We start from the raw sequence: 18,984 nt of genomic DNA on the forward strand, positions 1-18,984 counted from the left end.
CTGAGAAATCTCTATGTGGGACAAGAAGCTACAGTTATAACTGGATATGGAACAACTGATTGGTTCAAAATTGGGAAAGGAGTACAACAAGGCTGTATATTGTTTCCCTGCTTATTTAACTTATATGCAGAATTCATCATGTGAAAGGCTGGACTGGATGAATCCCAAGCCGGAATTAAGATTGCCGGAAGAAATATCAACAACCTCAGATATGCAGATGACACAACATTGATGGCAGAAAGTGAGGAGGAATTAAAGAACCTTTTAATGAGGGTGAAAGAAGAGAGCGCAAAATATGGTTTGAAGCTCAACATAAAAAAAACTAAGATCATGGCCACTGGTCCCATCACCTCCTGGCAAATAGAAGGGGAAGAAATGGAGGCAGTGAGAGATTTTACTTTCTTGGGCTCCATGATCACTGCAGATGGTGACAGCAGTTACGAAATTAAAAGACGCCTGCTTCTTGGGAGAAAAGCGATGACAAACCTAGACAGCATCTTAAATAGCAGAGACAACACCTTGCCAACAAAGGTCCATATAGTTAAAGCTATGGTTTTCCCAGTAGTGATGTGTGGAAGTGAGAGCTGGACCATAAAGAAGGCTGATTGCCAAAGAATTGATGCTTTTGAATTATGGTGCTGGAGGAGACTCTTGAGAGTCCCATGGACTGAAAAATCCCATGGACTGCAAGTTTGACCAAACTGCAGGAGGCAGTGGAAGACAGGAGTGCCTGGCATGCTCTGGTCCACTGGGTTACGAAGAGTTGGACACGACTAAACGACTAAACAACAACAACATTAGCATATTTACCAATGTAACAAATAGTTGGTTATTATACAGGGTTGGGAGTAGAAAAGACAACCCAGGAAGCTGATCTTAAAAGCATTTGAGAAAAACTGGCTCAGACATGGCTGGTAAAATGAGAGGCAGGTGGTGGGGAAGAGAGGAAACTCTCACAGGGAATCAAACTAATCGCTTTACTGGTACCTAGCAAAAAATAATACACAATTTCAAAACAGGAAAACACTTAGTAAGGAATTTCTGCTGGGCAAATTTCATTGACCTCTGTATCTAATTGGTCTTTAAACCTGATTAGACCAACCTTTTTTCTTTTCTTTTTTTTACAACTAGGGAATAATTGGATCAACCTTTTATTAACAAAGAAAACCAAGGGAATAATTAGTTTAAAGACAGAAGAGCATGTGTAGAATATGTGTTGGGCTTTTTGCACGAAAGCCAAGCAAATTCCTCTCTAAAAGTGATACCATAAGATACAGAATGAAAAACTTGAGTCAATGGGCTTGAATAGCAAAACTATATGTGGGATACATTAAAGATACCATTATACCCTATGATGAAATATACCCTTTCACTGAAATGTTTGTGTTTTTTGAAAGTGAGGTCAAAGATTAATGCAAAAAAGGTGGGGGGTTACTGCTCAATAGGAGAGTGCAATCTTCACTTTGGAAGCAAACCACCTATGAATTATCTGACTCATGACATTCCCAGAACCCCCATTATACAGGGGACAGTTATCTGAGGGCATGCATGGTATAAAATGAGATTGCTTAATACAATGTAATAGCTCAGCAGCTTCGTACATGGAATTAACCTTGCTCCTTAACTGCTGCCTCTGCCCATTTGGAGCTCATCTCAAAATTTTAAAAGAAAGATGAGAACGAAACAGATCCCCTTTGGTGAAGACGGAAGAAAAGCTCTGCATGCTACCAAGCGGATGACTTCTTTTAAGAGGCAAAGAAGCTTCCATTTCTGATATTACCCAAAAACACTTTAAAATAGTGAGCATAAAACTAAAGCAATTCAGCATGGAAGAGAAAAGAGAGAGATGAACATTAACTGCTGCTCCTCCATACAGGCTTTTAACATAATTTCAGCTGATTTTTGTCTCCTTTTTCAAACACACCTAAAGAGAAGGCCTAATTTTCTGTGAATATCCTATGCTGATTTGAAGGGTCTCATTCGTGTAAGTGATTAAAGCCCATAAGCTAGCTGGTGCTTAGTTTCTCCAGCTGAAATATCTTCAGTTTATCCAGTAATCTAAAATACACATAATGTGCATACAAATTGCTGTGCGCATGCATGAAGGGACATTTCATGAGCCATAACAATCGCCATGACTCAAAGTCACCCTGCTATATATGGGTACAGCCGTAGGACTGCAACCTGTTCTTCTGAATTGCATCCAGACTTAAATCTTTGAGGTTTTTCACAATCAAGCATGGTGTAAATTTTATGAAATAAATAAAAACAGCAGCCAAAAATACAACCATTAATGATAAAAAGTAAGAGCAGCCCCACTGGACCATGCAAAAAGGTCAATTCAATCCTGCTTTCAACTTCCCACAATGCATACCCAGATTCTTCTGGAAGCCCAGAAGTGGAGCTTGAAGGCAGTAGCTATCTCCTTCTGATATTCCTCAGTGGTATACTACTGCCATCTGGAGATTCCGCACAGCCATAGTGGCTGCCATTGGTAGACCTCTCCTCCATACATTTGGTCGAATTCCCTTTTAAATCTATCTAAACAAAGGCTATCTCCACAACTTGCGGCAGTGAATTAGCTAAAACAATGATGCACTGTGAGAAGTCTTCTCTCCTCGCTCCTGTGCCTCCCCACCAAAAACAATCCTGACTCTGTCAAAAACCAGCCCTCATTTGAAAGATATATCCAGTCAGCACAGCTAGATATTTAGAACACTGTGTTTATGATATTGTACACCGTGTCTGCATTTCAGTGTTGTGGAGTCACATAAGATTGTTTGAATATTACTGTATATTCCAAAAGCCATAGGCCTTAAGACTCATTATTGGTAATAAATAAATATAAATCATATCCATGTTGTAGAAATGCATGGTGTTTATTTACTAGCTTGACTTCATTTATTCTTTTGCATCTTATGATTCTATGGTCAATCCATTTCATTAGCTGAGCACAAGGAATTATATGTGAGAAACTTCTCTTTATCCATTACCTCCATACTATGCATAAAGTTATAGACCTATATTATATAAATAATAATAATAGTAACAACTTATTTATACTCCACCCATCTGGCTGGGTTTCCCCAGCCACTCTGTGCGGCTCCCAACAGAATACAGTCATACCTCTTGTTGTGTTTGCTTCACATTGCGGCCTTTCGGGTTGCGAACGCAGCAAAAACCCAGAAGTGTATATTTCTGGGTTTCACCGCACGCAGAAGCGTTCTACACACTTCGCAAATGCGCAGAAGCGCTCTATCACGCTCCGCGCTTGCGCAGAAGCTCCACTCTAGTTGTGGACTTTTCGGGGTGCAAACGGTACCCGGGAACAGATCGTGTCTGCAACTAGAGGTACCACTGTATTTAAAACACGTTATCTCCCCCCCACTCCCGAACTCAGTTATCTTTTGACTAAATAAAAACGCTCCAAAGAGCAGGAGTGTGGCTAAGTACCTAAAAGCACAGGTCCATGACTCCAATTTCCATTAAAAAATTGCATATGCTACTTTAGATCTGTAGGTGTCTATATTAAGAAATTAAGATGGTAAACAGAGGGGTCTCACCAGCACTGCAGTTCATGGTGCACTCAGTTATCCAATCTGCAAAGTTTTTTAAAAAATTAAAGAGAAGGAGTAGGAGACCCAGGGCTCAGGTCTCCTGAGTCTCCCTCTAACAATGCTCCTGTGCCAAACATTTGAAGCCCTTTTTCTGGCATTCAGAAAGAACGTGTGAGGGATCAAAGTGTGGCAAACATGCAAGCCTTCCCCACCCTCCAATACATAGATTCATAGACCTATGGGTCAGGGCAATACATTCTGGGTATACAGGCACCCCCCCCACTTGCGCACAACCACATATACATGTGACACTGGGGCCACCACTGGTGGTGGGCCTGTTCTTATCCCAAGACTTGGGCACCTTTGCCAAGAGAGTTTATTAAAAGCTTTTTGAAAGTCCAAGTATATACAATCTAAATACGCCATTTGCCATTTTGCTGTTCAGACTCCACAGATATCCTTCATGTGGGAGGGACAGGAAATTCAGCATCAATGGGAATTTCTCAGTAAAAGTCCAGGTCTTCACTTTCTTTGAACCACACTCATCAGGACCTTCGCACATCAAGAGTTATGGATACTACATTCAATAATTATGGCAAAACACATGGCCATTACACACATAGCATGCATACCAAAACATAACCACGGTCTGGGAGGAAGAGGGCTTTTCTGTTTGTTTGTTTGTTTGTTTGTTTGTTTGTTTGTTTATCTGACTTTCAAAAGCCATCAACAGGCAGCAGAATTGCTGATCATCTCAGTAAACTGAGAAAAGCTAACAATCCGATAAGGTTTATTTTGCTGAGACTGCATAGCTTTAATGTGCTTTCTTCAAAGTTGTGAGGTGTACAAAAGGTAGAGATAAAAGACAGCTGCTGAATTTTAACTTTCAACAATACTTGTCCTGCTTCCCCCCCAAAAAAACACAAACAATTGTTTTGCTCAATCAATAAACACCCCCCCAATCATACAAATGCTTTCCTATAGTGAGGACAGCACTACAGTCAAACTAAAGTGCTGCAGGTGTGATGAGACTGAACATCTACCTACTTGAAGGTTGAATTTCCAGGATACAGTGGTACCTCAGGTTACATACGCTTCAGGTTACAGACTCCGCTAACCCAGAAATAGTGCTTCAGGTTAAGAACTTTGCTTCAGGATGAGAACAGAAATCGTGCTCCGGTGGCGCGGCAGCAGCAGGAGGCCCCATTAGCTAAAGTGGTGCTTCAGGTTAAGAACAGTTTCAGGTTAAGTACGGACCTCCGGAACGAATTAAGTACTTAACCTGAGGTACCACTGTACTACTTGTGCTTCTTTCCAAATGGAGGAAGCCTTTTCAGTGAAACCAACAAGCCATAGAAAGTTTTTATTGCAGGTTACTGGAAATGTTCTGATAGACAAGGAGAGTAGTAAGTTATATCATTGCTTTTAATAGCCAAGCAAATATTACTGTTTTACTGCTTGTCTGCAAGTGGGTTCACTCTTGAGGGCAATAAAAATCCCTATAAAAGAAACACAGACTACCTGTCCTCATCTGTGATGTTATTTATGATGTACACTCAATTGAAAGCAGCCTTTAATGTCCCTGCTTTCTAAATAAACGTATCGTCAACACTTGCTAACATCCAGTATATATCACATGAAGTAGATACCTCTTTCCTGAATTGCTGGGATGAGTTGCAGACTACTCTAGCAAGTTCTGGTTCAGTACTCCAATTCTCTCTCCTAATAAGTGGTGTGCTGTATCAGGCACTCAAAATCTCCATGGTACTTTTTACTGGACAACACCTACAACAGAGTTGCCATACGTCCAGTTTCTGCCCGACATGTCCTCTTTCTCAGTGTAAAAATTCCTGTCCATAGGATTTTTTAAAGTAGGCAAAATGTCTGTGTTTTTTTTTGTTTACGTGTGGCAACACAGCCTTGTGCCCATAGCTTAGTTGTAGAGTACATGCTTCACATGGGATCACCCAGGAAGGCTGAAGAATGAATATGTATACTTTTTGTATACATTTTTAAGGTGGGAATGTGAACTTCTAAAGCCTACATATAGTATGGGTATTTACAATGAGAGTCGTTGTAGCGAAGTCGGCAAACGTTTTCTCTTCTTCGCTCTTCAAAATATGGCAACTCTAACCTACAATACATTCTAGCTTCAACGCTAGAATGCAGATGAAGCTGAACTCCAACTCCCATCTGCCCTAGTCAGCTTTGTCAATGGTCAGGGATGATAGAAGTCATGGTCCTACAACATCTGGAGGGCACCACGTTGGTTATTCCTGGGATAATACATCACTTTCCCCAGGTATTTCTTCTTGCTCCCCTCCACAGTATTTCTAGATGCAGCACCCTAAAACTCTCCCAGGGGAAGTCAATGAGAGCTGTCAACATCTATGGGAGTGAAGGTGGTAAGACACCGAAGGGCCCTGGAGAAAAGGCCCTTTCTGTATGTGCAACTGCCTATCCTGTACATCGAAAACTGGCACATCAGGGAAAAGCTTTCTCCCCACCGTGCTAGTTTTCACACTCTAAAGTCATGTGAAACCCGCACTTGCCATTTGAAGTGGTACACGCCAGGAACAGGTTTACCATCTCAACTGTCATTTATGACAACTAGGCCCAAGAGATACACTGGAGCGCCATTTATATATGCAGTACTATCGACTTCATAGGGCTGCTGTGAGAAGAGAAAATCTGCAAAGCCCTTCAAACAATGCCGTATGCTAATTTTGTGTTTTGCATATTGAAAATTAATGCTAAATTGTGGTAGTGAGTTGCCCAAGGCCACACAGTGAATCACTTGTTCAGCAGAGATTAGAATTGGCACTTCTCAGCTTTTTAATTATGTCAGATTTCTGTATTCCACCGTTCCATCAAAAACAACCACATGTCTAAGGCCAGCACTGAATCCACTATAAACATTGGTTATTCTACCAATTATGCCTACCCTGAATTCACTCAGCGTAAAAACCTTGTGGAAGAACCTGCAAAGGTAACACAAGTTTGATACTTTCCAGTTTCCCTCAATGTGCCTTTAGTGGAATTTAATGAAATATCTTGCATTTTCCAGATGTTAATTACCCCCGCGCCCCCCTTAAGTACCAGGATTTTTCAAGCCCTTATACTCTTCCTTTAACATAGCATTTTTCATCAATTTGATCTTAATGTGAACTGAATTGTATGACAGCAACCCGTTAAAAAAGAGCATCAAACTATGCTCTTCCTTTTAGGTTTTAATCAGGGCAGAACACAAAAGGAGCACTGTTTTAGCCACTGGGGGTCCTGCTCAAAAGGGTGATATTTTGCAAAATAGTCTCAGTCTACCTTATCAGACTTCTACCAGATATGAAGTCTACAAATGTTATTTGATTCTTTGCCATATCATTTTCTATGCCTTTTGCTGAATGGCTGATTAAATCTACTCCAAGTCCAACACATGAAGGATATTAGATTATTAAAAGTACACTTTCCATCATTTGTAAAGGTTAGACCCAAATTGATTCTAAAGTGACAATGAATAAAGATGACATAGTATTAAATATGCCAATGAAAAGCAGATTCCAGCAGGAGCTCTGTAATTCTATGAATCTAATTTACCACATATTGCCAGTCTAGCACTTAAAAAAAAAATATCAAAGAGACAAATGAGAATTTTTATGGATTCCGCCTACAAGGCAGGAGGAAGTCCTTTCAAGCCAATCAGCTAAACCATAGTTCAAGATGCTGGGTGTGAAGAGTGCTTTCCTTGTATGAGAAACAAACGCCTCAGTTTTGAATCTATGTAGTGCCAACATGTGTGGCACTTTACAGAACAACATGAACAAAAAACACAGGTCTGTACCAAGAAGTTCAATCAGGGGAGAGGCTAAAGTAGCCTGCAGTGCTGCATGTTCTTCTCTACTATGAAATTGTATATGTTTATGCAAATAATAATAATATCAAATAAATTGCGCGAAGTAAGAAATTAAGACAATATACTTGATTTTTATGATTTATACTGACTGTGCTATTCTGCCTTTCTTGGTACAATATTTGGATTACCTGGGTGCTTCTCCCTGTGCACAACCCACATCACCCCCAAATCTGTGCCAGTGGGTTGGGAGAACCCCCAGAACAAATTAAGAGAGCACGCAGGAGGGGAATAGCGTTCTTTTGTGCAAGGGGAAATCTTCATACTAAGAAGATGTTCCCCTTAGCATGCAGTGATTACACTTTAATCCAATTATGATAAATCTAATGGGCTGGAAATCAGATTATATTGCCACAGTGGTTTACACTGGCCTTAAACATGGCAGGATTCAGAACTATTTGTCATTCCCTGTCCCCTCTAATTCAGTATAATGCACTTCAGGGGAAGTGCTCAAAAATATGCTCGAGACCAAGAAGCTGCTTATGGATTTCCAAAAGGCCCTTATGCGGAGATCCACAAAAGAATATTCATTCTTAGTAATAATGTACTCTGCAGGGCAGCTAATGCTCTGTAAAAGTCACTCCATTTGAGCTGGCTTGTCCACAATTGTCCACTGAAAAACACATCTACGTACCAAATCATGTATAGCAATTCTAGCCAATTCTATTGAGTCAAGGGGGCAAGAGAATATTAAATTTGTGAAATTGCCTACATTCTACTTAACATTCAAAATATATAAATGCATTTTGCAAAGTCTATTGTTTGCTGCAATTATCCTAGATCTTGAAAAGAATGCATTAGCTTCATGATAAGCTTTGTGGTAATAATGACTGATAATGTAGAAGCTGCAAATGTGTTTAAGAGCACTCATTTGCTTTCTGTAGCAGACTACAATTAACAAGCTGGAGCAATCTGCTTTAAATCTAAAATAAGAAGATAAAAACTTGACTGATCCATGTTTCGGCAGTTCTTAACTAGGATGTGCTGGCCTCCTCGTATTTTTGTATTAACAACCTTGTGCTGTGTCCAACATTTAAAAAGGTATATACAGTATATACTATGGCTAACAAAAATAATTACACAAGAATGAAGAATCTCAACAGGAGTTTTAAATATATTTTTTCCAAACTTTACTTCTGCATATTCTCTCCCTGCAACACAAATATGAAGATGCAACTCCCTAATTAAGCATTTTAAATGCTGAACTGCGAGATGCTCTATTGTTCTAAAATTGTCTTGATGGATTGTGCTTTAGTTGTGTTGTTGCATTTTATTTTGAATGCCGCCTTGGGATCTAAAAAGATGAAGCCCAGTTTGAAAATAATTTAAATGAATAATAATTCTACAGTATCCTGTGCACTGAGCAGCATCCTGTACAAGGTAACAGGGCGCGGGGCTCTTGCACTGATGTACCGCAAGCAGCACAGATGTTTCACACATGCAAATGCAAAGGCCAGTGCATCTGTGCTCTGTAAGGCCTTACACAACAGAGAAGTAGCGGATGAGGGCAACACACTGTAGGATCAAGTATAGGAAGAGAGAGGCAAGGCTATCAACAGAACAAACTACTGGGTGATGCAACTGACTCCAACAGCACAAGTACTGAGGTTTGAAGGCCCATACCCTTAGCAAGCTACAGGACCCAGATTATGAAAGGGTGACAGTATTGCTTACCCCTTTGCAGGCACTCACAAGACTGAGCTGTAGGTCTGCATGCCAAGAAGGAGGCTGAAGTTATTTTAAACATCTATTCAAAACTCAGTTTCAGCTGCCAACACTGAAATATGTAAGTTCTATATCCTCTTCATCAGACGCCATTGAGCAATTGAACCTATTCACTAATACATATGGCTAAGAAGGGCTAATGTTTCATCTAGCCAGCACAGGCATTGCATGGTTCCTCCGCCAAGAGTTTAAACTGTGAACAAACCATAAAATTATGAATCCAGGGAGATTTTTTATACAAATAAATAAGCACTGGGGAAATGAAGAAGGTGCAGATTAAATGCAGGTATGTACTGCACAACTGGCCAATTTGTATAACCATGTGCTGTTCAGTTTGCGATCTTCCTTTCCAGCTGTTTTGTACTAATGAAGGCAGCTACTTTGCTTAATTATTACAAAACAATTTACTGTGAAATGGGCATTAGCAAAATTAAACATGTGGCAGGTAGCAAAGGAAATTAAGTTACATGAAGATGGCCTTTTTGAAGTGTCTGCACTCCTTCTTACATCTCCTCATTTGACCTGTGTTTACTGCAACTATACATTATGGTTTGGGACAAGGCCGGGGGGGGGCACCTCCAGAAGTTGTTGGACTCCAGCTCTCCCTCAGCCCCAGCCAGTAGAATCAGTGTTCAGATGGTACAGAAACTGTAGTCCTGCAACATCTGGATGGCACCACCTTAGCCACCCCTGGATTAGAAGATGTATGGTTCTGCATACCATTACAGATCTTATTTCCTTCCAAAATTTTATAATCCATTTATCAATATAAAGACTCTAATTAAAGTCATTTCCTTAGCACTGTTTGGTATACATACCACTTGATAGTTCTTTTGCTCGCTAGCTTCAATATTTATTAAGTGCCTTGATTGGGGTTTCATAATGAATACATGGTTCTTGCCCAGAGGGATTAAATCTTAGCACGGACTCATTTCCTAATCCAAGCCTCTTAAATGTGTCCCTCTCTTCTTCCCCAAGGTGCTGAGCCTGGCATTTTTCTCCAGCGGTGAAGAGGGAATACACGCTTCGCTTTTTAGGCTGCATATATGCGCTGGTCTCTCAGCAAACATTAAACCCAAATAGCTTGAATGAAGCTGAAAATAGATTCATCTGGGATTTTCTTTGAAAATAAGACACTCACCCTGGCATGACAGTGGGAGGGATAACAAGCATCAGCTTCAGCCGCGCCTGATGCAAAGCTTCCGAGAGGTGAGTGAGCAAGTGAATCAGACCCCTGTAACAAAAACATGGTGTTAGGTCTAGAAGTAAGAAAACTAAATCATGGAACAAACAACCTTTTCTTTTTTAAAAAGGTTAGGAAATACTCTTCCTTCATTAAACGCTGAAGACACACTCTAATAGGACTTGGCCCTGCACAATCCATTCTCCCTTTAAATGTAACAGAAGATGACAAAAGAGATATTTTTATTCAGCCTTCATTTTAGGACAGGGATGGGGAAGTTGGTTCCCTCTAGATGTTGAGTTTGGAGTACAGCAACATCTAAAAGGAACAGGTTTCCCCATCCTGGTTTATGTGATCAAGGAATGATATGCTGTATTTTTTTGACTGTATCTGAATACTCCCCTGGGAACATTTGGGTTGAAGGAAGATCAAAGGATGATTGCGATAATTATAATGGTAATGGTAACAGCAGCAGCAACAGCAGCAGCAAGTGACCACCATTGTACTCTCTCTTCTTCAGGCAGGCCAACTCAGCATGTGGTCACAATGGCCAGTCTGCAGGTCAGCATCTTCATCATGAGGTCACAATGGTCAGCCTGCCTTCAGCAGGCATAAAGACACACTGATGAGTCAGTGTCTCTTCCTGGAGGAAGCAGCAGCAATTTGTGGGCACTGTAATCTGTTGCTCTCTCTCACTCCTATACAGAGGCTGGCAGAAGCAGGACCATACAGGCACAGTTTGTCACCAAGGTCAGTATACGCATGAGCCTGTGGGCAGAGACTCTTCCTCTTACTAAGGTGGGCAGAAGCAGTATGTGGGCACAATGGCCACCTGGTTCTTATTTAAATGGGAATAGAAGAGGAGTGAGGAACCTGTGGCCCTCCGGATGTTGTTGGACTGCAGCACCTGTCATCATCCCTGACCATTGGCCATGTTGTCTGGAGGGCCACCAGTTTCCCCATCAGTGTTTGAGGATTAAGGTATATATGTTCTCTTAATCCCCAGTTCTTTTCTTACTATCTGGGCCTTTCCTTCTTCCCCATCTTCCTCAGTAAGCTAGTGATTCCATGCCTTATCACATGGCTGGCCACGATCAGGGATGCTTGGAAGGCACTCACAGAAAAGGGAAATCTCTGCTTGGACTTCCCTTTTCCTGGTGCTGTGTGACTCTCCCTTGCAGCAATGGGGAAAAGGAGGGGCGGCAAGTGCTGGGCTCCCTTCCCCTCGTCCACAATTAGCCGAGATATGACATGTTTGCAGTCCTACAACCAGCAACAGTCGTTTAGTACCTTGATGTCAGAAGCCTTTTAAGTACTTGGAGGTGTTCCATTTAAGGTGGTTAACAGCCCACGCTCTGCCAGCAAAGCCAGGAGGCAACCGGTTGAGAAGAAATAATTCTCCTACATTTTTTCCTGTCATGTTGCAAATGCATCTACACTTGCAGTAGCCTCACTGTAATGCTCTATTATCAAATATCTAAAAGCATTAAGTAAATGATATGCAGAAAGGGTGGGTGAGAAGATGAGATCATCCTCCACAGAGGGGAATAAAAGAATATTCAGCTATCTCTGCTTGTACTGGGTACCCTTCAGATTTTTGCCATTACCTCTGCTGATAATAGCGGGTGGTGCTCAGCCAAGTTTCATTGAGAGTAGACACACTGAAATTAATGAACATGACTAAGTTAGGTCCATTAATTGCAATAGGTCTACTCAAAGTAAACCTTACTTTAACACCGCCCAGTGAATCGATGGATTTAGCTTAATCAGCCGACACTGCCTGTTCATTCCAAGAGCAATCTATGGAGATATGTGGCCAACCTCTTCATCAAGATAGCTCAGTCAGTACAGCAGGAGGCTTTTAATCTTGGGGTTGTGGGTTTGAGCCCCACCTCAGGCAAAATATTCCTGCATTGCAGGGGGTTGGCCTAGATAACCCTCAGGGGTCCCTTCCAACTCTACCATTCTATGATTCTATGAATGGTGGGGAGACACTCTCCCCTCGCTACATGAGGTCATCAGCTAGCAGCTGTCCTGATCTCTTTCTTGTGCTTTGCAGCTTTGACTGGGGTAACATTTATTCATGGGCTGTGTAGATGAGTATACCCACTGGCACACACAATATAAAACTAAAACGTTGCATCTGCAATCTGGATTTTGCTGCTGGTGTTTCAAGCACTGTTTTCAGGGCACCACAAAACCTAACACCACCTCACGACTAATGTGGGTTCAAAGAGATTTTATACACAGAGAGATAATATTCATCAAATTGACATTGTTTTTTATACTAAACTTGGTATTGAGCAGTTTACCCGATTTATGGCAAAGGTGGGAGAAGGATGGCAGCTTCTCTTGTAAGAAAAATCGCCCGGAAGATTTAAGTACTGGCAGCCTAACTTGTCAAGCCATCTCTCTGGCCTAAGAGCACTTCTTGCCAATTCAAGGGATTAGTGGTTAACGCTCAGACTTCATTTACGTGTACTCCCATTTGTCACCCAAAATAGATTATGTAAATCAAGCATTGCATGCACTCCGCCATCCCCAAACAGCCCTAGCTGAGTGCCCATTTAAAAACATCCAATAAATTATATGTCTGCTCGTCTCTACAGTAGACTTGAGCATTTTAAGACCATATTTTCCCATATTATCACTGTCAACTCAGAAGGGAGGGAGGGAAATGCACATGCTGCATTGCATTTTTTAAAAGTATAATGAGGCTGGAGCAAACTGTCGTCATGGCAAAACATAGTTAAATATTCATTTTGTCCTCTGCTATTGTCAAATTGAACTTTCGGATGTTCCTCTGAAGCACATGGCACTTTGAGAATCTACCCAGACCCAATTAAAAGGTGAGGTATGCATTTTAAACTTTCTGACCTTGGTTCTCTCATGAATATACAATGCTGCTGGTCCCTCTTTTGCCTTCTCACCCTCCTCCCCACTACACTCTTGTTCAGACATCTCAGGTTTGTCCTTCTTGAAGCTGCAAATGATGCTGACCTCAGCAGAACATTTATTGCAGCTCACAGTATTTGTTGCATTCCCTTTAGAGTCTCAATTTAACTATAGCTAATGCTCAAGTTTGATGGTTGCTGCCCCCGCCCCCACAAATCAAGGATTTCCCAGAAGAATTAAAAAATAAAATGAAAAGATCCAACATAATAAAGCTGTGTTTGTAGACAGCTGACCAATAATAATAATAATAATAATAATAATAAATTTTATTTATATCCCGCCCTCCCCAGCCGAAGCTGGGCTCAGGGCGGCTAACAACAATAAAACAATACAAAAGTACAACACAAACAACACTCTAAAATCATTCATTATAAAATTAATTAAATTCAAGCCACTGGCCACTATTGGACCAGAGCTCCGCGAAGATTGCCGATTTATTAAAAAAAAGCAATCTCGGTTCAAGAATGAGTTATTGCTGTTTGTCCTTTCACTGCTCTAGGTAATACCAAGGAAGGAAGGGACTTACAGTAAGCCATTGATTAATAGGTTAAATTTCCAAGGCTCAGACTGAAGTACTGATGTGTCTACAGAAGTTTTGTTCTTTTCTTCCCACAGTTAATAAGGTACCTGAAGGTCAAATGCAGATGTTCCTGCAGCATATAGTGAAGGCAGCACTTTTCAAATAAACTATGTGATTGTGGCACCACCTACTGTTGACTATCAGCCTGAACAAAATTATATGTGTGACCTTGTTTGCACAGAATCAAAATCATGCCTGTTACAAATACCAATCTAAGGCATTTTCATTGCACTGAATTTTAAAAAGCAAGTCATTGGGTGGCAGTCAACTAAGTTTTACTCAAGAGTATACCCATTGACATTACTGAACAGAATAATAATAATGTATTACTTGTACCCCACCCATCTGACTGGGTTGCCCCAGATACTCTGGGCAGTTTCCAACAGAATATAAAGAACACGTGATACATCAGACATTAAAAGCCTCCTGATACGGAACACCATATACCGTATTTTTTGCACCATAACACTGACTTTTTTCCTCCTAGAAAGTAAGGGGAAATGTCTGTGCGTGTTATGGAGGAAATGCGTACGGGTGGCATGCCTACGGATTTTCCTCCTCTAAAAACTACATGCGTGTTATGGTCAGGTGCGTGTTATAGAGCGAAAAATACAGTAATTGGTTCTCTCTTTGACAACTGATAGGCAGGCGTTCCACAGGGCAGGAGCCACTACCCAGAAGGCCCTCTCCCTGATTCCCTGTAATTTCACTTCTTGCAATGAGGGAACCACCAGAAGGCCCTCAGTGTCCAGGCTGATCGATAGGGGTGGAGATACTCCTTCAGGTATACAAGGGTGTGGATGTTTAGGGCTTTAAGGGTCAACACCAACACTTTGAATTGTGCTTGAAAATGTACTGGGAGCCAACATAGATATTTTAGGACCAGTGTTATGTGGTCCCAGCAGCCACTACAAGTCACCAGTCTGGTAGCCACATTCTGGATTAATTGCAGTTTCTGAGTCAGCTTCAAAGGAAGCCCCAGTACTAAGTCAGGTTTATGAATTTCAATAGGTCTACTCTGAATAAAACTTAGTTAACTATCACCCAATGTAATCATTTGCAACTAAGGTAAAGGGTAAAGGGACCCCTGACCATTAGGTCCAGTCGTGACTGACTCTGGGGTTGCGGCACTCATCTCGCTTTACTGGCCGAGGGAGCTGGCGTGCAGCTTCCGGGTCATGTGGCCAGCATGACTAAGCCGCTTCTGGAGAACCAGAGCAGTACACGGAAACGCCGTTTACTTTCCCGCCGGAGCGGTACTTATTTATCTACTTTCACTTTGACGTGCTTTCGAACTGCTAGGTTGGCAGGAGCAGGGACTGAGCAACGGGAGCTCACCCCGCTGCAGGGATTCGAACCACCGACCTTCTGATCGGCAAGTCCTAGGCTCTGTGGTTTAACCCACAGTGCCACCCGCATCCGTATCATTTGCAACTAGCTGCTCGCAAAAGGAAAATGGTAAGACTCAAAAACCTTCAGCATCCAACTGCTGCAACCTAAATACAGAAAAACAATGCACATCCACAGATTGGAAGAGATATGATTAACTTAGCTGTGGCAAGAGCACACACCACAGTTAATCCTTGGGCTCACATATTTCCCTCTTCTTCATGAGCAGCCTTTAAGTTTCCTCCACTTGCACATGAAGGAGAAGGGAATCAAATCTGCTTGGGTTTCTATCCACTACAAACAGCAAAATAAAACCTAGCTTAGTATGGTTGAGACTTCTTCATCTCTGAATAGGTTCAAAAAGGAGGGGAACTGATAGGCTTCCAGTTTTGCCACTTCTACTTTAATGCGGCGGGCGGGTTTCAAGAATCTCACCTGCAGTTACTCCATGAGCTCCAGCTCAACATCTTGCCATAGACAAGCTGCTCAATTTCCAGGACAAAAGAAACGAGAAATGTTGGCCAGTTCTAACATCCACACCCCTCCACTATACCAAATCACCAGGGGAGTTCAGATTTCTCAAGGTCCAGTCTTTGAAGCTTTCTTTACTAAGATACAAGCTTACTTGCAGTTAGTTTACTTAAAAGGCTTCTAACAGCAATCCCTACAATTGTCCAGAATGAAAGCTCATTCCTGTACATTCAGATCTTTCACTTCTACACAATTATTATTAAAGTTTGGAAGCCTTAGTCTTCTCTAGATCTATCCACTCTGTACATGATTATTAAATACTGATAATAAGATCAGCAAATCTTAATTATGGTAGAAAATGATCCCTTGAGTGTTTCAGGAACACATCTTAGTTTTCTGTTTTAGGTAGTCAGTAGTATTTGTGTGACTTAGAACTGAACTCCACTGTCTATGGCTAATTTGAAAAAAATGCTAATGCTATTGTTTACGTGACTACTTATCCCAAATTTTAAAAAGAGAGAATAATCAGAGCCCAATTAACCTGGAGTTTTCTCCCTTTCAGACCACTTCAGCATGATTACTACCATCAGCATATAAATGTTGGGAACAGAAATGAGATGGCATTAATCCAGGATAAACCTCCTAATAGTTTCAGATCCCTCCCTTAACTTGCGATGGCTAAAGAAAAAATGATGATCCTCTAAAAAGATCAGTGAATAACAGAATTACCACAATACTGCCACTGTGTGGATAAGAATAAGAACAGCACATCATATTTCAAGCAGCAAAATCCAGTTTTGTTTGGGTAGGAAACAAGAACATAATTTTTCTCTAAATGTAATTATGACATGAACTAGCATGCCCAGGGTTAGAAACAAATAACGTTTGTTGAGACTGTCATCGTTCACATCCAACACTCCCCCAGAGTGCATGGAACCAGATGCATTGATCCGAGTTCAGAAACCCTGCAAATATAACTGCTCTGAACTCAATTTCAAGTAACTAAGATAAATTTCATGCATTCTGAGCCTCTCTCCTACCTTTGATGCACACGTATGAAATACAGAAATGCAGTTCTAAACAAATTTGTATCATGATTCCATGTTTTTAAAACAGATTGATAGCCATGTGGGAATGTGAATTTACAACCTCATTTCCTGCATTATTTGTGTCGCATCTGAACAAATGTGTTATCTTTTTTCTCTCCATAGAGTAGTTGTACACATTTGGGTACGGCTTTTTCATACGTCAAGCTTTGTTGAAGCAGGGCAGGGAAGCCTTGTCATTCATATATGCAGATTTCCTTCACCATCTCCCCTCTCTGCACTCCAGTGAAACTGACATGATCATCAGGAAAAGGCTTGTCAGCTCCATAGACTCCAGGGAGTAGAATGTGCTAATTCAGAGTCTTGTGTAAATACAAGCAGCTTGTCATTGCAGCTGGAATCACAATGAGAAAAAGACAAGAGGGCTGAACTGCTCTCTGTAAGGATTCTGATGGTGCTGGCAAACTCCCAGAAATCTGATGAGTGGCGGCAAATTTTGGGACAGCGGCTTGAATGTTTAAATTGCAAACTTCCACCTATACTCAACCTGTATCATTACAGGGAGCCACAAGAGCAGGGAGTGCTGTTGTGCTTGGGTCATGATTGCAGGTTTCCCATCTGGATAGCCACTGTGAGAACAGGTTGCTAGACTAGACGGGCCATTGACATTATCCAGCAGGTTCTTCTTATGTTCTCATATACATGCAAATACTGCAAAATGCCACAAGTCTTCTGTGACCTCATTCAAAGGAAACCAACCACAGGTAACTATTGGAAATCTTGAAACTTCCCACTACCCTGCAAAGTGGGGTGCTCTAGAGACTGATTTCAGTATTGCTTCCTAAGGGCTTGCTTGGGAAGTGATTCTACCAGACAAGAACTGTTCCTGTTTAGCTTCTTAGCTAGCAAATAGATCCCAGCACAAAAAGGGCACATGCCCCAAAGTCCTCTTTCTCTTATGGCTATTAGATGAAAGTAGAAATTTTTACTACTCACCTGACTTTCAATGGTGTCCAGTTGTGACAGTGAAGTTTTACCTGTTATACTTTCTTTGCCTTTTTAATTTCTGGTTAATTTTGTTTGGCATGTCTGACCTTGTTTCAGGATTACATAGGTCTGGAGTATTATTGCACACCACACTGGGGGTCCCGAATCAAATCCTATCAACAACTTGAGCAAGCTTCGCTCCCTGCCTCCAAAAACAGTACATTTTTTTCCCTTCAGAAGGTAATAACACCACCCCACGCTCAAAGAACTGGCATGATCTAACTATACAGATGATGCAGTTAATCTATCGCTCACCTTCCCTGAAAACAGCTTTTGAAAACATTGTGATCTTGATAAAATCCCACTGTCAGGTCTAAGAGCCACATTAAGGCAAAGGGATTACACCTATGTTACTTAATGATTGTTTTTTCTCTGGCATCAGCAGACACCACCAACATTACTCTTTCAAGCAAGGTGACAGGCATTTTTGCAACCTGAAATGGTTGGACAAACAGCAATCAGGAGATCAATGCTAATCTTGACTATAACACCTAGGATTTCTTTGTTGGCATCTCTGCCGTTAAGAATTGCTGGGGCCAGATCTGACAAGCAAAAAGTAGGGAAGAAACGAGGCAATGTGACAGTGGGAAAGAAGGCAGAAAGCCGATGCATTTATCGTTTTGCTTAAAACAATTTCCCCATACCCTCTTGCTTGACACCTTCTCGTGTTACCTGATTTCACAGATAACCACAAAACCAGTGGTAACCTGTTTGCACATGAAAAGTGGGGGGTGACTGTCATTTCAGGGTCCTACAGGAGGAACTGCAGCATATCTCTCTCTCAAGATGCTATTGTTTAGGGATATTTAGGCTACATGGATAGAGAGTCCAAGAGACACCATCTTTCCAGGCAACCATTACCCGAACTCCTACAATCACAGCTGTGGAGTCCTAATATGTGCTCTAGATTTTCCTGGTGCAGCATACACTGAAATAGTCACCACACAACAGTAAACATCAGAAAAGACCCTTAGTGGTACCTACTCTGTCAAGATTCTTGACCGTAATTTACTTACACAGTACTCCTAAGCATGTTTTCTTTTGAACGAATCCTATTAAATCGTCAGTGAAACTCGACATACTAATAAAAAATAAAAAATAAGTAGCATCTTGAAAATCCTGGA

At 41.3% G+C, this 18,984-nt stretch overlaps 1 protein-coding gene and 1 long non-coding RNA gene across 13 annotated transcripts in view; one reads left to right on the plus strand and one right to left on the minus strand.

Annotated features, from left to right (window-relative positions):
* Positions 1 to 18,984, minus strand: part of CHID1 (chitinase domain containing 1) — a 98,430-nt gene that overhangs the window by 62,777 nt on the left and 16,669 nt on the right. For all 12 annotated transcript variants that reach the window (XR_014541904.1, XR_014541905.1, XM_083587532.1 and 9 more), the window contains one exon: positions 10,331 to 10,423. Coding sequence is in view for 10 of the 12 variants with exons in the window: in XM_083587532.1 (XP_083443658.1) it covers positions 10,331 to 10,423 (93 nt within the window). In the remaining 2 variants the exon portion in view is untranslated. The remainder of the gene's footprint in view (positions 1 to 10,330; positions 10,424 to 18,984) is intronic.
* Positions 10,430 to 18,979, plus strand: LOC310750356. The gene is made up of 3 exons (XR_014542066.1): positions 10,430 to 11,122; positions 16,330 to 16,572; positions 17,375 to 18,979. It is a non-coding gene; the product is annotated as an uncharacterized lncRNA (long non-coding RNA).

The sequence above is a fragment of the Podarcis filfolensis genome (assembly GCF_964270895.1).
Source record: "Podarcis filfolensis genome assembly, chromosome: 1".
NCBI classification, from domain to species: domain Eukaryota; kingdom Metazoa; phylum Chordata; class Lepidosauria; order Squamata; family Lacertidae; genus Podarcis; species Podarcis filfolensis.